This window comes from Eublepharis macularius, chromosome 12 (genome assembly GCF_028583425.1).
Source record: "Eublepharis macularius isolate TG4126 chromosome 12, MPM_Emac_v1.0, whole genome shotgun sequence".
Classification (NCBI taxonomy): Eukaryota; Metazoa; Chordata; class Lepidosauria; order Squamata; family Eublepharidae; genus Eublepharis; species Eublepharis macularius.
Genome location: NC_072801.1, coordinates 78,937,875 through 78,955,388, shown reverse-complemented (window position 1 = coordinate 78,955,388; position 17,514 = coordinate 78,937,875). Strand labels below are relative to the sequence as shown.

At 51.9% G+C, this 17,514-nt stretch overlaps 1 protein-coding gene across 2 annotated transcripts; it reads left to right on the top strand.

The window, feature by feature from the left end:
- The first annotated feature begins 1,972 nt into the window (after positions 1-1,972).
- On the top strand, positions 1,973-15,093 carry TP53 (tumor protein p53). Of its 2 annotated transcripts, XM_054995173.1 has the most exons (11): positions 2,014-2,029; positions 5,842-6,025; positions 7,347-7,459; positions 8,359-8,601; positions 11,313-11,499; positions 12,075-12,187; positions 12,437-12,546; positions 12,998-13,119; positions 13,616-13,695; positions 14,286-14,377; positions 14,651-15,093. In XM_054995173.1, the coding sequence occupies exons 3-11, from the start codon at positions 7,355-7,357 to the stop codon at positions 14,739-14,741; spliced, it is 1,143 nt and encodes a 380-aa protein (XP_054851148.1). In that variant the 5' UTR covers positions 2,014-2,029; positions 5,842-6,025; positions 7,347-7,354; the 3' UTR covers positions 14,742-15,093. The 2 variants fall into 2 exon arrangements, with proteins under 2 accessions (XP_054851149.1, XP_054851148.1); XM_054995174.1 differs by lacking the exon at positions 5,842-6,025 and having other exon boundaries at positions 1,973-2,029.
- Positions 15,094-17,514: the final 2,421 nt, after the last annotated feature.

Here is a 17,514-nt window from a genome sequence, read left to right as displayed (position 1 = left end):
AAGTACCTGGCAGCAAGGGCATGAGTCACCGGGGAGCTGTTTTGGGAGAGCAATCTTCTGTTTGCCATTCCCCTCCCCAGGCACAGGCCTGTGTGGGCACATCTGGCTGCCCTGCCAGAGGGAAGCTGTTTCTGCCTCTGCATTCCAGAGGCAGGTCAGGACGCCTCTACCCCATTTTTCTTGGCCGACTGCCATTTTCTGCCTGGGACTAGCCCTCTCTCCCCACTTGCCCTCTAAGAAGAAGGCAGCAGGAGTTTGGGGGTGGGGGTGGGGAGCCCTCTGCTAGAGAGACTGTTTGGGACTGACAAAAGAAGGCACTTCTACCCACCGCATGCAAAACCACCCGTGGAACTCACAGCTGTGTGATATGGGGAACAAATCTATTAATAGCAGTATGCCCCCGAAATCCAGTAGCTGGGGGGTGGGGTGGAAGCCTCCCTCTTTATACATAACTTCTGTCCCAGAAACATCTGGTTGGGTGATCCTGGAAGCAAGCTGCAGGATGGAGGGACCTCTGACCTCTTGGGAGTGGTACACTAGCCTTCTGTTGGCAGGGCCAGCCCGAGGCGTTTTGCAAGTTGTCAGAGGGAGGGAGGGAGGGAGGGAGGGAGGGGGGGGTGCTGTGAGGAGCTTGCCTTTGCAGGGAAGAGGCGACTGAGCAGCCTTCTGCATCAGCCCTGGGCCATTAAAGCCTCAGGGGAGCCCTGCTTAGGCCAGACTGGGGGGCGTCTAGCCCAGCCTCTTGCTGTTCCCCACAGCAGCTGAATAAGGGGACGTCTCTTGAGAAGCCTTAGCAGGGCAATGCAAGGAAATTAGGTGCTGGACGGCAGTGCCTTCCTAAACCGGCTGTGCCCTTCATTGCCATTAACAAAGGGCTTGGAAGGGGGTGATTCTGGTGGGGACTGCAATCTCAGCCTCTCTGTCAGCTTCTTTAGGCTGACAGACTAAAACCAAAGGCCAGGGGGGGGGGCTTAAAAACTAACAATATTTATGAGCTTTCGTGAGTCAGGTGCCTATGTGGGGGGCGGGGGTGAGAGAGACCTTCTGATGCTGCCAGGCAGAGAGGGAAGCAGGAGACCTTGCTGGGGGTTGGCCGAAGCAACTCGGGGGCTGCGGGGGCTGGGAGCACATCTGCTCCTGCCTGTGCGCTACTTGTGTGAATTTAACAAATACCACCAAATCAGGGTAAGTCTCCAAAGAGGCCCTGCCTGGGTCAGCTCTAGCCAAACGGGTGAAACAGTCCCCCCCCCCTCCAGCAGCCAATATTCAAAGGTAAACTGCCTCTGAGCACGGAAGCTCCATTTTGCCTACCACCATGGCCAACTGACCTCGAGGGACGTGCCCTGTCCCCTTTGCTAAGCTAATGGTGCTAGCGGCCAACACTGCAGCATTGCCAGGTTAGCAACACTGAGAGCCAGTTTGGTGTAGTGGTTAAGAGCGTGGGACTGTAATCTGGAGAGCCGGGTTTGATTTCCCCCCCTCCTCCACTTGAAGCCAGCTGGGTGACCTTGGGCTAGTCACGTTCTCTCAGAGCTCTCTCAGCCCCATCCACCTCACAGGGTGTTTTGTTGTGGGGATAATAATGGCATACTTTGTAAACCGCTCTGAGTGGGCATTAAGTTGTCCTGAAGGACGGTATATAAATCGAATGTTGTTATTGTTGTTGTTATGCATCATGAGGCTGGGAGTTCCGCAGGATAGCGGTGCAGCTGGGTTCAAGAAGCATCCCTTCTGTCGGCTTCTCCGCATCCACTTCAGCATTGCCTTCCTTCTCCCGCCCACTCCTGGGCGGGGCTGGCTCAACAGGTGGAAGTTCGACAGGTAGGCCCACCTTTTCCTCTGCAGCGCATCCCCGCTCCCCAGTCCAAGTGCCCTCTCCAAAGATGGCCGCGGCGGCATCCCCGGCAGGCCTCGCGAGAACAGGGACGGAGCGGGGAATCCCCGGCGCGTGTTTTGCTTTTGCAGGCTGGCGGCTCTCGGGGCTCATTCGCGGCGGGCGGCGGAGCAGGGAGCAGCGCGAGCAGCGGCGGTAGGGCTGCCCGGGGGTCGGGGGCGGGCTGCGAACGCGTGTCCGGCAGGAGGGGGCAGCGGAGCCGGACTACGTGTGGGTCTCCTCGGGAGGAGCGCGGAAGATCGTGGCCGACAAGCCAGAGAAAGTCTCTCCCCCCTTCCCAAAGGGAGAAAGTCACTGCCTGCGGCGGGGAGGGGGGGGCTCGTCTGGCAGGGACCCAAGGAGGGGGGATCGGGACCCTCCGCCCCCCAAGAGAGAAGTTGCACGGGAGGGGACGCGCCCCCCCCCCTTGAACTCGGCTGCAGGGCCCTTCAGTCATCGGCCCGGCTCCCTTCTGCGCCCCCCCCCAAGTCGGCTTTCAGAATTGCTCTTGCAGTGACATCTCGCGGGGGGGGGAGTTAAGTGCTTGGTTTCCTTCTCCCCCCCCCCCCCAAATCTGGCCTTGCATTGCTCCAAGCAGAACAACTGCGGGGTAATTGCCCCGCAGCACCTGTACGAGCAGCCGTTTCATCCAGGTTTTGGGAGACTCCGTCGCGGTGCCCTGGCCGGCCCTGCAAGAGTTAACAGTGCCCCGGACTCCCCCCTCCTCTCCCCCTCCCGGGTGCTTGATCGGGGTGGTACAGTCCGCCCTGGACCGGGTCTCGGAATGAACCATTGCAAGGAAACGGGGGTGGTGGTGGAGAAGAATTCATTTTGGAAACGGGTGTGCCGCTCCCTTGCGTTCCTTGGGAAGGTTGGGGGTCCCGGAGTGAAGGACAGAGGGACGTTCCCGGTGAGGCGGAGAGGGGAGACTATAGGCGAAGCCCCCGGGGCGGGGAGCCTTTTGAGTGTGTTGCCCCCCCGCCGTGCGGAATGGTACGGCCCGGGCCGTTCGGACTTCCTTTCCTGGAGCTTTCAATGAAACGTTTTGGGAACGTTTTGGGGGCGGAAGGGAAGGCTTGCAGCAGAGGCGCGTTTCTATAGGCCGGTGGCCTTTTGATAGCCCTGCTGGGGGGGGGGAGGAGCGATTAAGTGAAACGTTTTTGGGGTGGGGGAAGTGCTGTTTATCATAAAATATTATAAAAATATTTAAAAGGGGAGGGGGGGTTGGAATGTGCTGAGCTGGCTTCATTTGCAAGGCTAGGCTGCTGGGGAAGGAGTAGGGCTTTCTAGACCTCCCCCTGTACGCAAGACAGTGAAAAAAATGGGATGCCCTTTTCACACTGATTCAGTTATGAAATTAAGGAAGTGGCTTTGTAGTCTTCTTTTGGAGAACTTCAGAGAAGCCCTGCTGGATGGGACCAAAGGGCCGGAGCTGGCCCAGCATCCTCTCTCCCGCGGGGACCAGCAAGAAGCTCGCACTGGGGGCAGGAAGGCCTTTGCTGTTGCCAGCCTCCTGCAGCGGGTGCTCAGAGACGCACTGAGCATGGAGCAGATGCCACTGAGGCAAATTTGCCTTTAAAGCCATCTCAGCTGCTGGCATGGCAGCATCTTGTGGCAGTGAGTCCCGCAAGTTAATTAGATGGTCGTAGAAAAGGCATCGCTCCACTCTTGGCCCAGCTGCTCTGGCTCCCAGTTGGTTTCTGGGACCAATTCAGGGTGCAGGTACAGACCTTTAAAGCGCTATATGGCTTGGGACCCGTCTTGACTCGTACAAACCTCCAGGCACCTTCACAGGCCCTCCTTCAGGTGCCCCCACCCTCTGAGGTTAGATACGTGGTAACCTGAGAGGGCCTTCTCAGCCATGGCACCACAACTGTGGAACCCCCCCCCTCCCCTCCGCCGCCATACTCATCTCTGCCCTCTTCTACCTTTGTCTTCCTCCAGCGGTGGTTTGGTCTGTCATTTGCTCAATGACCTCCCTTCCCCTATCTGTTAATTGCTGGGTTTTGTGTGTGTGTGTTTAAGTATGTGGGAGTTGTATTGATTTTTGGGTAGAAAGGTGGGATGTAAATTTTGTAAATAGAATCAATCATGTGCTATGAAAAGAGAGTATCCCCTTTGTCTAATGGTAAAGAGTCCAGTAGCACCTTTAAGACTAACCCACTTTATTGTAGCATAAGCTTTCACAGCTCTCTTCGTCAGATGCATCGTCAGCTTTCGATGCATCTGACGAAGAGAGCTGTGGTTCTCAAAAGCTTATGCTGCAATAAAGTGGGTTAGTCTTAAAGGTGCTACTGGACTCTTTACTATTTTGCAACTACTGACTAACACGGCTGACTCCTCTGGATCTGTCCCCTTTGACTACAATCTGTTACCTGTCAGTTTCAGAGGATGGCCTAGAGTTTTCACTTTTGTGGGAAAGGGAGATAATATCTTTGTCTCCACCATCCTGAAGTTATCTGTCCTACCAGGCAGAATGAGTTAGATCTGTGCTGGGTGACTCAAGTAAGTAAGCCAAGCTACATAGTGCAGGAACACCGTCAACACACCCAGTTCCAAGGAAATAGTTTCACTTGTCAGTTTCCTGTGAACAGGAGAACCAGACAGCTCCCCCCCATACCCAGCTGTTAAATCACAAGCCACAACAATACAATCCAAACAGAAACGACAAATCCATGTGAACAGCAGGGTCTGTATTAGCAGTACAATATGATGCAAACACACACACACCACATGAAACACGATTTGAGTTTTGACTCTCAGGGCCAAGCTACACATGACGAATGACACTTGAACGGCAAGTGTATTTCTCCCTGTTCACTTGCCCTCCACTCAATCCACTTGCCGTTCAAGTGTCATTCGTCATGTGTAGCTTGGCCCTCAGTGAGAAAGCTGATGAATAAGCCAAATAAATAAAGGATTGTTGCTGTTGGTAAACAGGGCTGTTCTAGTAGCCAAGAACTGGGCTTTTCCACATAACAAATGGTCACCTTTTTAAAAAATTAGCAATCGTGCTACCATACCCTATTGTATCTGCTTCAGTGAATGTTCTAACTGTTGATTTTCTTGTATCTCACTTTCACTGTATAATCCGCCTTGGATCTCAGTGAGAAAAGCAGACAGTACATGAATAAATAATAATAATTTCTGTATGAAGGGAAAGTGAGTGTGGATGGGGAAAAGGAAATCTGATTTTTGAATAGCGAAAAGAAAAGTCTTTGAAAAAGAAGTGTGAGTCTTGAAATGCAACTGCCTGTTTTCTAAAAGTGAGAGATCAGTTGCCTAATTTCCGCTCAGTGGTTACCCGCCAGGCGCCTCCGAGCAGGGCTTCGAGGGTAGCAAAACCCGGTTGACGGTCCTGCGTTTTCTGCCTCTCGACAGGGAGGTTCCATCAAGAGGCTAAATAGATCCACGTACCCATTGTTTCGCAAATGAGTTAGAAACTATCGATTTTACCGTTCGTTGCCTTACATATTATCTGTTGCTTTAAATATGTACTCCTATATCCTACCTGTGCTTTATGTTGTTCAATGTAAGTCCTAAGAATTGATTATGTTCTGTTTCAGCAATTCCTCAACCCCATACTGGGTCCTTGCTAATGCTATGTCTTTGTAAACTTGCATTCTTTTACCCCAATGCATAGTTTATGGAAATGTTCTTGACACTGTATGGAAATGCCTGCCTTTGTCCTTGCCACTAACTGTACTAATCCCACACTATATAATTCACCTTGAGTCTCAGTGAGAAAGGCAGAATACAAGTAACATAAATAAAATTAAATTAATAAACAAATAAAATAAACTGAAAATGCCCCATTTGTGGAGGTAGTGGTAATTGTGAACAGAAAAATTAGTCCGTTGATATTTGGGAGAGGTGGGGTCTGCCTGTTGTTGTGGGGTCTGGGCTGGAAGTTCAGAATGGTTGGGTGGGGTGAGGAGGGTGTGACCCAGAAGACTTTTGCGTTCCAGGCTTCTTCCCATTCAGATATAAAGCCAAGGTGCGAGGACCTGTGGTTAACAGAAATGGAGCATGTGGACGAGGGGAGCCCTTCCCTGCACCCTCCCACCCCCTGGCTGCATTCCAGGGCTTAATGCACTTCCGGCTCTCCTGGCCCCTGGGAGAAAGTGCTTCAAGCATCTGTTCAGCAGCAAGGTGAGAGGCAGAGGAGGGCGTGGAGGGGACAGCTCCTCTCTCCTGTGTGTGGCCCATCTTCTTAAGCCCCTTCCCTCCTCTCGTCACACGTGAATGGGGTCACTACAGAGGAAGGCACCCGCTTGCTTGTGCTGAATAGGACCGTGAGTGCCTGCCACCTGCTGTTAGGGGTTGCGAAAGGCTTCCTGTTCCCTGCTTTGCAAGCTGGGATTTCAGTGGCCCGGCCAGACAGGGCGGCTTTTTCTTGGCTGGTGAAGTGGGACCAGGAGTGTCCTTTGGGTGAGGGCAGCAGTCACGGAGAGTTTTGTCCCGGTTGTTTGGGTGGGGTGTGTATGTGTGTGTTGAAATAAGAAGAGTCTCCTGCTAAAACCAATTGAAATGAATACCAATACAGAAAAGAAAAGAAACCAGTTTAAGGACAAAAATGGTGGGGGGGGCGGGGGGGGATTCCAAAACCGAAAGTGGGCTGGATGCAAAAGTTTTTTTCTATGAACTTGTCACATCTTGAGGCGGTGAGTCTCATGTGGTGGCTGCGCTGGGAGGAAAATCCCTCCTTCTGTTTGTCATAATCGACTATCGGTGGAGTTCTCGTTGAGGGAGATCCCTCCATGTGACATCAGCAGTGGAAATTATGGGTGCTGTTTGTTTAGCCGCCACCCCATTAAATGATTTTGCTTTTAATCTCTCTGGTAGGAATTTATCTGTAGTATCTGCTGCTGTTAGACAGGATGTTTATGAAATGTGGATGAGGTTTTTTTTTTTTACTGTATAGCTCCCTGCGTTCCTTGTGCACTCTGGAAAGGAGAAAGAGTTATGCAAACGCATGCCGGTGGATTTACATAATTTATATGAACTCCAGGGGGGTTCTCGGGATTAGTCTGGCAGCCTAAATGTCAGGCAGTCTTGCGAGACTAGCAGATGGACAGGCAAGGAGGCATGGGGGGGTTTCTCCCCCCCCCCAAGAATTAATGTTAAGATGTCTTTAAAATGTCACGGGGCTCTGTGAAAATGTTGGCATTTGTGAACTCTGATGATAAAACAGATAGGTATCTGCCTGCCCAACAGTCAGGCACTTGCCTGAAGAGGCAGGCTTGGCACTGCAACTGAGGCCCTGGTTCTGGTTTACTGCCAGGCCCAGGATGTGCTTTACCTGTGCAGCACCCGCCCACCATGCCTCCTTGAGGAAGGGGCTGGTATTTGTAACAGGGTGCCTGAGGTAAAATGGGGTTGGCGGGGGGGGGGCTGCTTTGGAAAAAACCAACGCCCTTTGTACATATTTGAGTGGCATATATGGCTCTGAACTCTTTCCCTCTCCTTCCAGGCCACTTGATGGGAGAGATGGAGCAGTCTTTGGATTCAGATGTAGAACCGCCTCTGAATAATGAGACATTTTGTGAGCTGTGGAACATGGTGCAGGACAACGATATCTTGTTTGTAAGTTTTGGCGGAAACAGAGTGGCCAGGGAGGGAGGGTGCAGTTAGGGAGCATCTTTAAGCAACAGCCTCCCCAGTCCCCCTTGATACATTCCACTAGGAGGGGCTTGTGTATTCCATAATAGTAAAGAGTCCAGTAGCACCTTTAAGACTAGCCCACTTTACTGTAGCATAAGTTTTCGAGTACCACAGCTCTCTTCGTCAGATGACAATGTATCTGACAAAGAGAACTGTGGTTCTCGAAAGCTTATGCTACAATAAAGTGGGTTAGTCTTCAGGGTGCTACTGGACTCTACTATTTTGCAACTACAGACTAACACAGCTAACTCCTCTGGATCTGTGTATTCCATTAAATGCATCTTTGAGCACCCTGCCTGTCTCCACCTGCCATTTAAAAATAAAACTAAGTTTCTAGCCCTTATGATGGGCTTTGAAATGTCTGGACAGTGGGTTGGATTCAGCACCAAATTTGCACTTACACTAGAGCTCTTCATCAGGAATGCAAGAAAAAGACCATGGTAGCCAGTGGTGCAAAATCATGTCTCCCCACTTCCATTGGCACAAGTTCTTGCTCAGCCGATTTCAAGGCACTATAACGGACAGGGAGGGGTGTGCTCGGTGATGCACAAGATCTTGCACGTGTGGAACTGTGCCAAGTCGGCTGGCTTTGAGTCCAGTGGCACGGAATATCTTGTGGGCCTCTAAGGTGCCACTGGACTCAAATCCTGCTGTTGTGCTACAGACCAACACGGCTACCCACCTAAAACTGTGCAAAGTTAATGTTTCCACTTGCACATCGCATTGCTGGATCTAAGCCCATGGCTGGGGAAACCGCAGAAGCTAGACAGTGCACCTGTTTTTTTTTTAAATGTGTAATTTCTGTTTTCTGTGCCATTTAGAATCAGACCGCGGCTCCAGGTATGAACTTGGATCTGCAGCCTCCCATAGAACTCTTCAATGTGCCCTTCCCACAGGAAGGGGTTGGCTGTGGGCCAGGGGAAGGTATAGAGAGCGTCCCTGCCATGGATGCAGCGGAGGCTGCCGCCTCCTCCGCTGTCCCCTCAACTGAAGACTATGCTGGAGAACACGGTTTTGAGCTGAAGTTCGAGAAATCGGGAACGGCCAAGTCTGTCACCTGCACCGTACGGTTTGCGGGGTAGTGGTGGAGGGAATTGGGGGTTGGTTTAACAATTAGTTGTGCATCACAAACACCTTTTGTCCCAGGAATGAGTTTTCAGAATAGCTGCATCTTGGAAGGGGCCATCAGACATTTATACAACATGTTTAGACCCCGGGCTGGAGCAGAGTTCTTATAAACAGCAGACGGGGAAGGAAACTTGTGCTGGGGCTGTACCACTTGGGGGAGGCGTGACCGACTGCCCCAGCGTCCTTAAACTGAAATCTGGCTGATCGGGCACGCTCTTTCCCTAACATGTTGATGGGAGTGGTTATGGAGAAATGTTTGGTCACGTGAGCCCCACCTGAATTCTGAAGTGGACCAGCCCAGACCCATGTTCACCTCCTGAACTGCTGTTTGGGGAAATGAAATATTTGGGAGTGTGTCCCACCTCCTCCTTTATCCCTAGTTACGATCTTCTGTGCGGATGAGACCCTCTCTGCTGCCCCACTTCTATAATGCAGGAAGGGTGCGTGTGAAATGTTATTCTTCTGTCCTGACAAGCAAGCCGGCGTGCCTGCCCCGTTCAGTGTTCCAAGGCAGTTTCTAAGCTGCGGGTCGGTGGGGAGCATGGAGGGGGGCCGATGTGGAGGCAATGCTGTTCATTTTGTTTCCTTTTTATCTAGATTTATAGCTTTCCCTATCCAGAGGACTTCGGGTGGGTTAAATAAATTCTTTCAATGTTGACATTGTACCAAATTCCTGAGCTGCTTTTAATTGCTGTAACTTCTTGGCTTGAGTGTTTGGGTGGGTGGGGGTGTGTGTGCGTGTGCGCGCGCGTACGGAGAAATCAGGTGCTGACGTGATTGTGCAACCTCTAGGAGAAGCCAGAGTGGTTTTCAAGAGGGGGGTTTTAGAGTGTTCAGAGGCCTTCACGGTCATCACAGTAGCCCTGTAAGGTAGGCTAGCAGTAATTATTCTCGCATTGCAAGCAGGGTGCACAAGAGAGAAAGCAGCTTTCCCGAATTGCAGTCTACTTTTTCCTCCGCGAAGGTTTAAAGCTAGAGTCTGGAAGCAAGGGGGGGGGCACCTTACAGGAGCCTGCCCTCAGCATATCTGCCTGAGTCACTGTCCTGAAGAATTCCTTGAGTGGAAGGAAGTGAGTTCTCATCATGGTAGTGCCTGCAAAAATGCACCGGGCAGCAGCAGCCCCCCCACAATTGGTGGGCCATTCGGAGTGGGAGTGGAATATTCAGTTTCGGTGATCCAGTCACACTCAATGCAGCAAAAAGGGACCCCTTACAAGGCAGACGGGGCAGTTACTTACTCAGAGAAGTAACAGGGGTGTAGGCTTCAAAGCCCAATGCTCTCAGAGCCAGTAGTTTGACATTTCTGGACCTCTACTGGCCAAGTGGGGTTTGAGCCATGCGGAGCTGGTGATCCTGAGCTTAGCTTCTTAACCGTCATGCGGTAGGAGCTGTGAACAGGGTCCCAGTGAGGCAGCATTCTGGGAGCCCCACCCAGCTGGCCCTCACCCCCAGGAACTAGGGGTGCTTCCAAATTCTGCAACCCCAACTGGAAAAGACTGCTCTCATTTTGTCTCTTGTGCAAAATTGAATCCACGGGCCATTATTTCTTTACAGCATTTTGTCTTTCCTTGGGCTCGGTGTTCCTCTTCAAATCTATGCAACATTTAACATTTTTGCATCAATTACATAAAAGGGAATAAATCAGGAACATAAAAGGGACAAAATTAACAGTATGAAAAGGTTTGCAACAGCATACGGCAATGAAACTGTTCCCCATATTTCTGTGTGCGCATTTTACTACAACTGCCTGTAACAAAACCCCAACAGACATGCAGCATGAATTAGGGGGGTCCCGCTTAACCCATTCCCTTTCACAGGCTTTTCTCCGCAATTTGTCCTTTGCTGCTCCCCCCCCCCCCGAGCCTCCAGATCTCTGCTCATAAGGAAACGAACCCCCCCTACCTCTCTGGTGGCTGGGTCCTCTGGTAGTCACTGGCATTCGGCTGCTCTTCCTCTTTTCAGAGCGTTGGGATGTAGAATAGGATGCCTGCATTTTATATCGTGCATTTCTGGGTCTTGAAAGGCCCCCACTTGGCTTCAGAACCCTCCGTGCGAAATGAAGGTTGCTGCCCTTTGAAGAAGGATGGAGGGGCCTCGGTTGAAACTGAATCCCCCTTTCCCTCCTCTCCTCCCCTCTTCCTCCCTAGGCAAGTCCGAACATGCTCTGTACTTTCCTGTTGTTTCGGCCCCAGTATTGCGGTTCTGATCTCTGCGTTGGAGGGGCCAACCGTGCTGGGGTGGGGATAAAACGTGGGGCGAGCCGCTCAGTTGGTGAATCTCTTCCGAATTAAATCCCTTGTTCTCACAGTGGCTGGAAAGAGAGGTTAGGGCTGGGGAGGGGGTTGAAATTTGGACTGACGCATGAGCTTGTCGAGTATCGGTAGCGCAGTGCTTGCGGGGCTAGGAGCGCTTGCTTTGTCTTTGGAGGTTTTATTTTGGGAGTCGAAGTGAAATACAGGTCATCAAAGACGGTGGAGTACTTGGGGGGGTTCTGACTAGGTACATGGGGGAGATCTACTAGATATTCTCCAGGTTGCGTTGACAGGGAATGTGGGGCAGGATGCCTGGGTTCTTGGCACGGGTCTGTCAGATGCCTCACAGATCAGTTAACCCTCCTTCTCTCCCTCTCCCCCCCCCCATCTTGCAGTACTCACAAGTTCTCAACAAGCTGTTTTGCCAACTGGGAAAGACGTGCCCCGTCCTGGTGAAGGTGTTTTCTTCACCTCCTCCCGGGTCTGTCATCCGGGCCACAGCTGTGTACAAGAAGTCTGAACATGTGGCTGACGTGGTGAAGCGCTGCCCGCACCACGAGCGTGTGCTGCACCAGAGCGATGGTAAGTGGAAGCACCGTATGTTCTCTAGTGGCCAGATAGGGGGCAGCAGATCCCAGAATGCATTGCAAAATTTCGGGGAGGCGGGGAGCTAAAGCCTGAAGCTGAGTTCCCTAACCCCACCCTGGTCCCAAATGTGTTTAGTGGTGAAAGTAAAGTACTCTGCACATGCTTAGGGATATTGGATTTTTTTCTCTGTGTGTGCTGGAAGAGGGCAGAAGGGTATTGATTCATTCATGCCCATCCTCTGCGCATGCCATGATCCTTCACACATCTCTCCAAAAACACACACACCCTGGCACAAACCACATTAGATTCTACCACAGGCAGGGAGTTGCAGCCAGGAGAGTTTTAGATGTGAGCCAGGCTGGCGCTGGGATTTGAGACATCTTCTGATTTCAGGAGTTCTTGGATTTGGTTATGGTTGCTGGCTGCAAAATGAGCACTCCCCACGTGCCCAGAGGACATGCTCTTAGAATGAGTTCCAAGTCTTGACCCAGAAACAGGTGGACAGGTTGAGTTCTGGTGGACTGAAGCCCTTCTCCCCCCTCCCCCCGGTTGTGTCTCTCTTCTGGCAGACGGGGCCCCAGCTCAGCACCTGATCCGTGTGGAGGGGAACCAGCTGGCCCAGTACTACTGTGACAAGAACACCAAGCGCCACAGCGTTATTGTTCCTTACGAGACTCCCCAGGTAGGGGGCTTGGGAGAAGTTCATTTCTCCTTTCACAGCCCTTTTGGGAAACTGCACTGCAGAATCTGGGTGGTGACTGAATGGAACCTCGGTGTTCAGAGGCAGTATATCTCCCTACCAGTTGTTGGGGGTCCCCTGAGCCTTTGGGGACATCTGTGTGGCTGCTGTGAAACGTTGCTTTAATCCAGCGGGCCTCCTTTTGTGCCACCCTTGCTTTGCCCTCAGCTTTGCACCTCCTCTGCCCTGCAGGTCGGGTCGGAGTGCACCACTATACTTCTGAATTACATGTGCAACAGTTCTTGCATGGGGGGCATGAACCGGCGTCCCATCCTGACCATCATCACCCTCGAGACCCATCAGTGAGTCCCCGTCTTCTGACAGCACGCTGAGCCTCTGGAGTGGGGGGCGAGGACTTGGGCAGGGAATCTGCGTGCTCTTTGTGGCAGGCGGTTGGCATCCGTGCCTGGCAGTGACTTGGTTGAACAAACCCTGCACAGGCTCCATGGAGGTGGGAGGGAAGTGTGCCGCTAGCAAGGCCAAAGCACTCTGTGCTCTCCTGGCCTCTCAGAAGCAGCCTGTTTTCAGTGGGGTGCCACGTGGGCAGAGTCCCCCGGGAGAGGCTGTTCTTGTAGGGGCTGCAGGGGGCCGTTGCCCACCCCAGAAGGAGAGCTGAGGAGGCCCCCTGTGGCATGATCTGCCTGCATACTCCTGAATGGGCTTTTGTGGGGGCAGGGTGGAGTGTTCTGCTCTGTAGCATGTTAAGGAATGCATTTTTTTTCCTGCACCCCTTCCTATTGCCCACCCCTATAGAGGGCAGCTTCTCGGCCGCCGCTGCTTTGAAGTTCGGGTTTGCGCCTGCCCTGGCCGGGACCTCAGGTTGGAGGAAGAGCACTTCCACAAAGATCCTATTCCCGGTGGACGGTCCAAAAGGGGTAAACCTGGAGGGGGGGCCCTGTTGGGAGGGAGGCCTGGCGGGCTCCAGAATGTGTAGGCTTGATGACAGCGGTCATGGTGGGTGCTTAGGAAGGTAGGAAAGATGTGGATCTGGGTTCTAGAAAGAAGGCAGAGGCTAGAGACAGGCAGATGATGGTCAGGGGCTTTTCAGAGTTTGGTTGCGGAAAGCACATTGGCAGGAGGGAATGGGTCCCCTGCTTAACTTGACAGCGGAGGCTTATGGGGAAGCAATCCATTTTCTCTCTGTTTTTCCTTGACAATACTTAGCATTTGTCTAGTGCTGCAGATTCAGAGCAGGCAAACGTGGGATTAACTTTTGCACCCGGCTGCGCCAGGAGGTGGCCCCTGGCTGGGAAAGGGTGCTTCCTGCCCAGCCCACCGACTACAGCCCCCCTGCTCGCAGGCTTCCTTGCCTTGGGAGGACCCTGTGTGCGATCCAGTGAGGCTGTGTGTTCCGTGTTCTCTCTCGGGCAGGGGCTGCAACAGAGATCGGACCTGAGAAGAAGCGCATCGCGGGACCGTCCAACAACTCAGGAGATACCTACGTCCTCAAGGTGGGGTTACTTCTTCTGTATCCTCTGTTCTTCTGCGGAGAGGCCATGGGCCGGCTGCTGCCCGGTTTGGCTGGCAATTTAAACATTTTGTCGTGCTCAGAAGAATTGGGGTTACATCCAGGAAGGATGAGGTCAGGCAGGAGCTTGGAATGCTGGGCAGGCTGGGGAGAGGGAAGCCCTTGAGCCGGGTGCCCTGGTTGCCTGCTGGGCCACCAGGATGAGGGAGCAGCAGGGGCTGGTGTCTGGCTTCCTCCCCAGAGCAGTCGGGGGGCTTCCTAACCATCTGGTGTGACGGGGGAAGTTCCCAGCAAGCGTCTGTACCCCCAGAGGGAATGTAAGTGGATGTGGGTGTCTTAATAACAACGTCCCTAACAGTGTGCTTATATACCACTCTTCCAGACAGATTAGTGTCCCGCTCAGAGCAGTGAACAGTCAGTGTTGTTATTGTCCCCATAATACAGCTGGGCTGAGAGGAGTGGCCAGCTGTTGAAAAGGTGGCAGAAGCGGGATTCGAACCTGCAGAGTGATGACTTGCAGCCTAGCCCTTTAACCGCTATGCTGCAGCAGCTCTCTCCCCTCTTCTGTTCTAGATCAAAGGGTGGGAACGGTATCTCATGTTTAAGGAGCTGAATGAGGCCTTGGAGCTAAAAGACGCCCAGGAGAGCCGCAAGCCAAGCAAAGGGTGAGTGAAGAACCTGTCCCCCTTCCGGTGGGGAGGAGCTAAATCCAACACCCCTCACAATAAGAAGTCTTCATGGTTTGGGGCCTAGCAGCTTGGGTGGATGTGCCTGAACAGGTTTGTTCTCCCTTTTGCCCCCATCCAGGGAGGGCTCTGCTCTGGCGGGATGCAGCTGGGCTCCCAGCCTCCAGCCTCGCCTCCGCCTCAGCACCTGCTTGCAGTCCGCAGGGGCCCTTCTTGCCTGACGGCTGTTTCTCGCTCTCTCTCCCTGTCCAGCTCCCAGAAGACTCGGAAGCGCGGCGATGTGCCCTCCCCGTGCAGCGGGAAGAGGCTTCTGTTGAAGGATGAGGCAGGAGATTCCGACTAGCGCTGCTCCCTGGACTGTCCGAGGCCGTTTCTGTCCCCCTCTACGCCCCATATTTGTTAGCTGGGGTTCCCAACTATCTTCCAAAGAAGGGCATTACTGCGCTGGCCTTTCCAGAGTTCCAGGCCTCTTGAGCCCCTACCCCTGCTCATGCGACTGCTTGAAATGCTGGGACTGGCTGGGGTGGGATGCTGTTCTGCCCCCCCCCTCACCCCGCCAGTCCCTGCTTCCTGACGGCTGCTGTGGGACAGACGTCCTGCCAACTAATGGGTCACTGCCCCTAGTCCCATTCCTTACAAAGGTATTGTAGGGTGGGTCTGCCGCCCGAAAGATGCCGAAGAAATCTAGAAATACTTATCCCAAAGGGAAAGGACGAGTGTGCAAAACACCCAATTGAGGTTTCACAGCTAACAGAGGAAAAGAGCAAGAGTCCAGTAGCTCCTGTAAGCCTAACAAAATTTGCGGTAGGGTATGAGCTGTGCCTCACGAAAGCCTATACCGTACCACAAATTTTGTTAGCCTTAGAGGTGCTACTGGACTTCTGCTCTTTTCTACTGCTACAGATAGACTCACACAGCTACCCATCTTAATCGGTACTCAGAGGGCCAGACTTCACCCTCTGCCATGTTTGGACCCTCACTGAAGGAAGCCAAACCTGAAGCCAGGAAAAAACAAGCATTCCCCAACCTCCAGCAAGCAGGCCGCTCGTATGTGCTATGCAGAATTCCAGATCCTGCCTTGGCTCTAGCGCTGCACGAACAGAAATGTGGACAGCTTTAGAAACAGCCTCCTCTTCTTTCTGAAGAAGGGAGCTCTGACTTTTGAAAGCTTACTGTCTGAAAATCTTGTTGGTGTCTCAGGCGCCCCTGTACTGTAGTCCTGCTGTTCTACAGCTGACCAACACGACCACCCACCTGAAGCACAGCACAGTCCAGGTCGCAAAAAAAAAGATCTTGCGCAAGTGGAAAAATGGGGATGCAGTTTCAGGTGGACAGCCAGGCTGGCCTGCAGAAGAGCAGAGTTTGAGCAGAACTTTGCTGAGCCTGCTGGTGCGGTGGAGGGTGGAATACAGATAGAATAGAATAGAATAGAATAGAATAGAATAGAATAGAATAGAATAGAATGAATGAATGAATGAATGAATGAATGAATGAATGAATGAATGAATGAATGAATGAATGAATGAATGAATGGAAAGGAAGAAAGAAAGAAAGAAAGAAAGAAAGAAGCGTCTTAAGAGACCAAGTGGATTTCCAGGGATTTAGATCAAGATGGGAAGCCATATTAGTCTGTCCGTAGCAGTAGCAAAGACTAATAAAATTTGTGGCAGGGCATGAGCTTTCATGAGTCACAAGTTACTCTTTGAAGTGAGCTGTGACACACACAAGCTCATACTGTACCATGAAGTCTTATTGTAAAGAGTCCAGTAGCACCTTTAAGACTAACCAACTTGGACTCTTGGATTACTGGACTTTTAAAAGCTGGTTAGTTTTAAAGGTGCTACTGGACTCTTTACCATTTTGCACCTACAGACTAACATGGCTAACTCCTCTGGATCTGTTAGTCTTATAGGTGCTGGGGGACTCTTGCTGGATTTCTAGGAATCAAAGCTCCCTTCTTCGGATACATTTAGAAGGGCATACAGTAATTTCAGTGCAAGCAGCAATCACCGTCTTTTTCTTGTATTTCTGCTTGCGCAACAGCGAGCTCTAGAGCAAATGGAAGTGTTGCGCTGGATCTTAACCCACTAAGCATTTAAAACTTTCATTTGAAAAAAACAGAGCAGACCCCCCCTCCTCCCCCAGATGGAGCTCTTGCTCTTTTCCTCTGATTCCTGTTAGCTGTGAAACTTCAATCGGGTGTTTTGCACACTCGTCCTGTCCCTTTGGCATAAGTATTTTTAGATTTCTTCTGCATTTTTGGGGTGGCAGACCCACCCATGGGGAGGGGCTTACTTGAATGCTTGGAGAATAGGTGAGGTCCAGGCTGGTCCCTGAAGCCCACCCCTCTCCTTTTTTACAACACCTCCAACACCCCCCCCCCGACGGAGAAAAAGATTTTTAGAGTACCCCCTTCCAAATACGCAATAAAGTAAGAATGTCCTATGGTTCCCCCCAATATATTTCATTTATTGCCTAATTCCTTGTCACATCGCTTTTGTACACACACACCCTTCGGTTCCTGCTTTCTGTTTTTTCTAGTGTCTTTGTAGCATCCCCACTTTTTTGTATTAAATAAAGGTTTTTTTTCCCTAATGTTTCTGAAAAGTTTTTCAGAGGGACCCAGGGGTGTGGGCAGGGGAGGGGATTAGCTTTGTCCCTGCGTTCGTAGACCTGGTGCTTCGGGGAGGGGGGGAGTTTCTCTGTGATAGAACACAAGAAAATCTTTTTCCATGCCGTTGAGAGTGAGTGCTGTCTAGGACAATGACCGTGTGCTGGAGTGACAACGGTCAGGCAAGGGCTTGGTCCAGGCCCCTATGCCAGAAGCTCCTTCGTGGCATTGGGTCAGCCATCCTCTCAGCCCTACCTACCTCACAAGGTTGTTGAAAGGATAAAATGGCAGAGGGGAAGAAGGACAGGATAAAAATGGTTAAGTGGAGCAAACCTGCCTCTCTGGTGCCACCTTGGTTTGGGAAGCATAGAGGATTAGCAAGTCTGGATATAGATGCAGAGGAGTTAGCCGTGTTAGTCTGTGGTAGCAAAATCAAAAAGAGTCCAGTAGCACCTTTAAGACTAACCTTGCCTACAGACAGCCCCCCAACCTTAAACGACTTCTC

Bases quoted from the DNA above. Each gene is read 5' to 3' on its own strand.
- TP53 (XM_054995174.1), top strand. From the start codon at position 7,355: ATGGGAGAGATGGAGCAGTCTTTGGATTCAGATGTAGAACCGCCTCTG. The intron at 12,188-12,436 runs GTAGGGGGCTTG...TCTGCCCTGCAG, and splicing joins TTCCTTACGAGACTCCCCAG to GTCGGGTCGGAGTGCACCAC. The intron at 12,547-12,997 runs GTGAGTCCCCGT...CCACCCCTATAG, and splicing joins ATCACCCTCGAGACCCATCA to AGGGCAGCTTCTCGGCCGCC.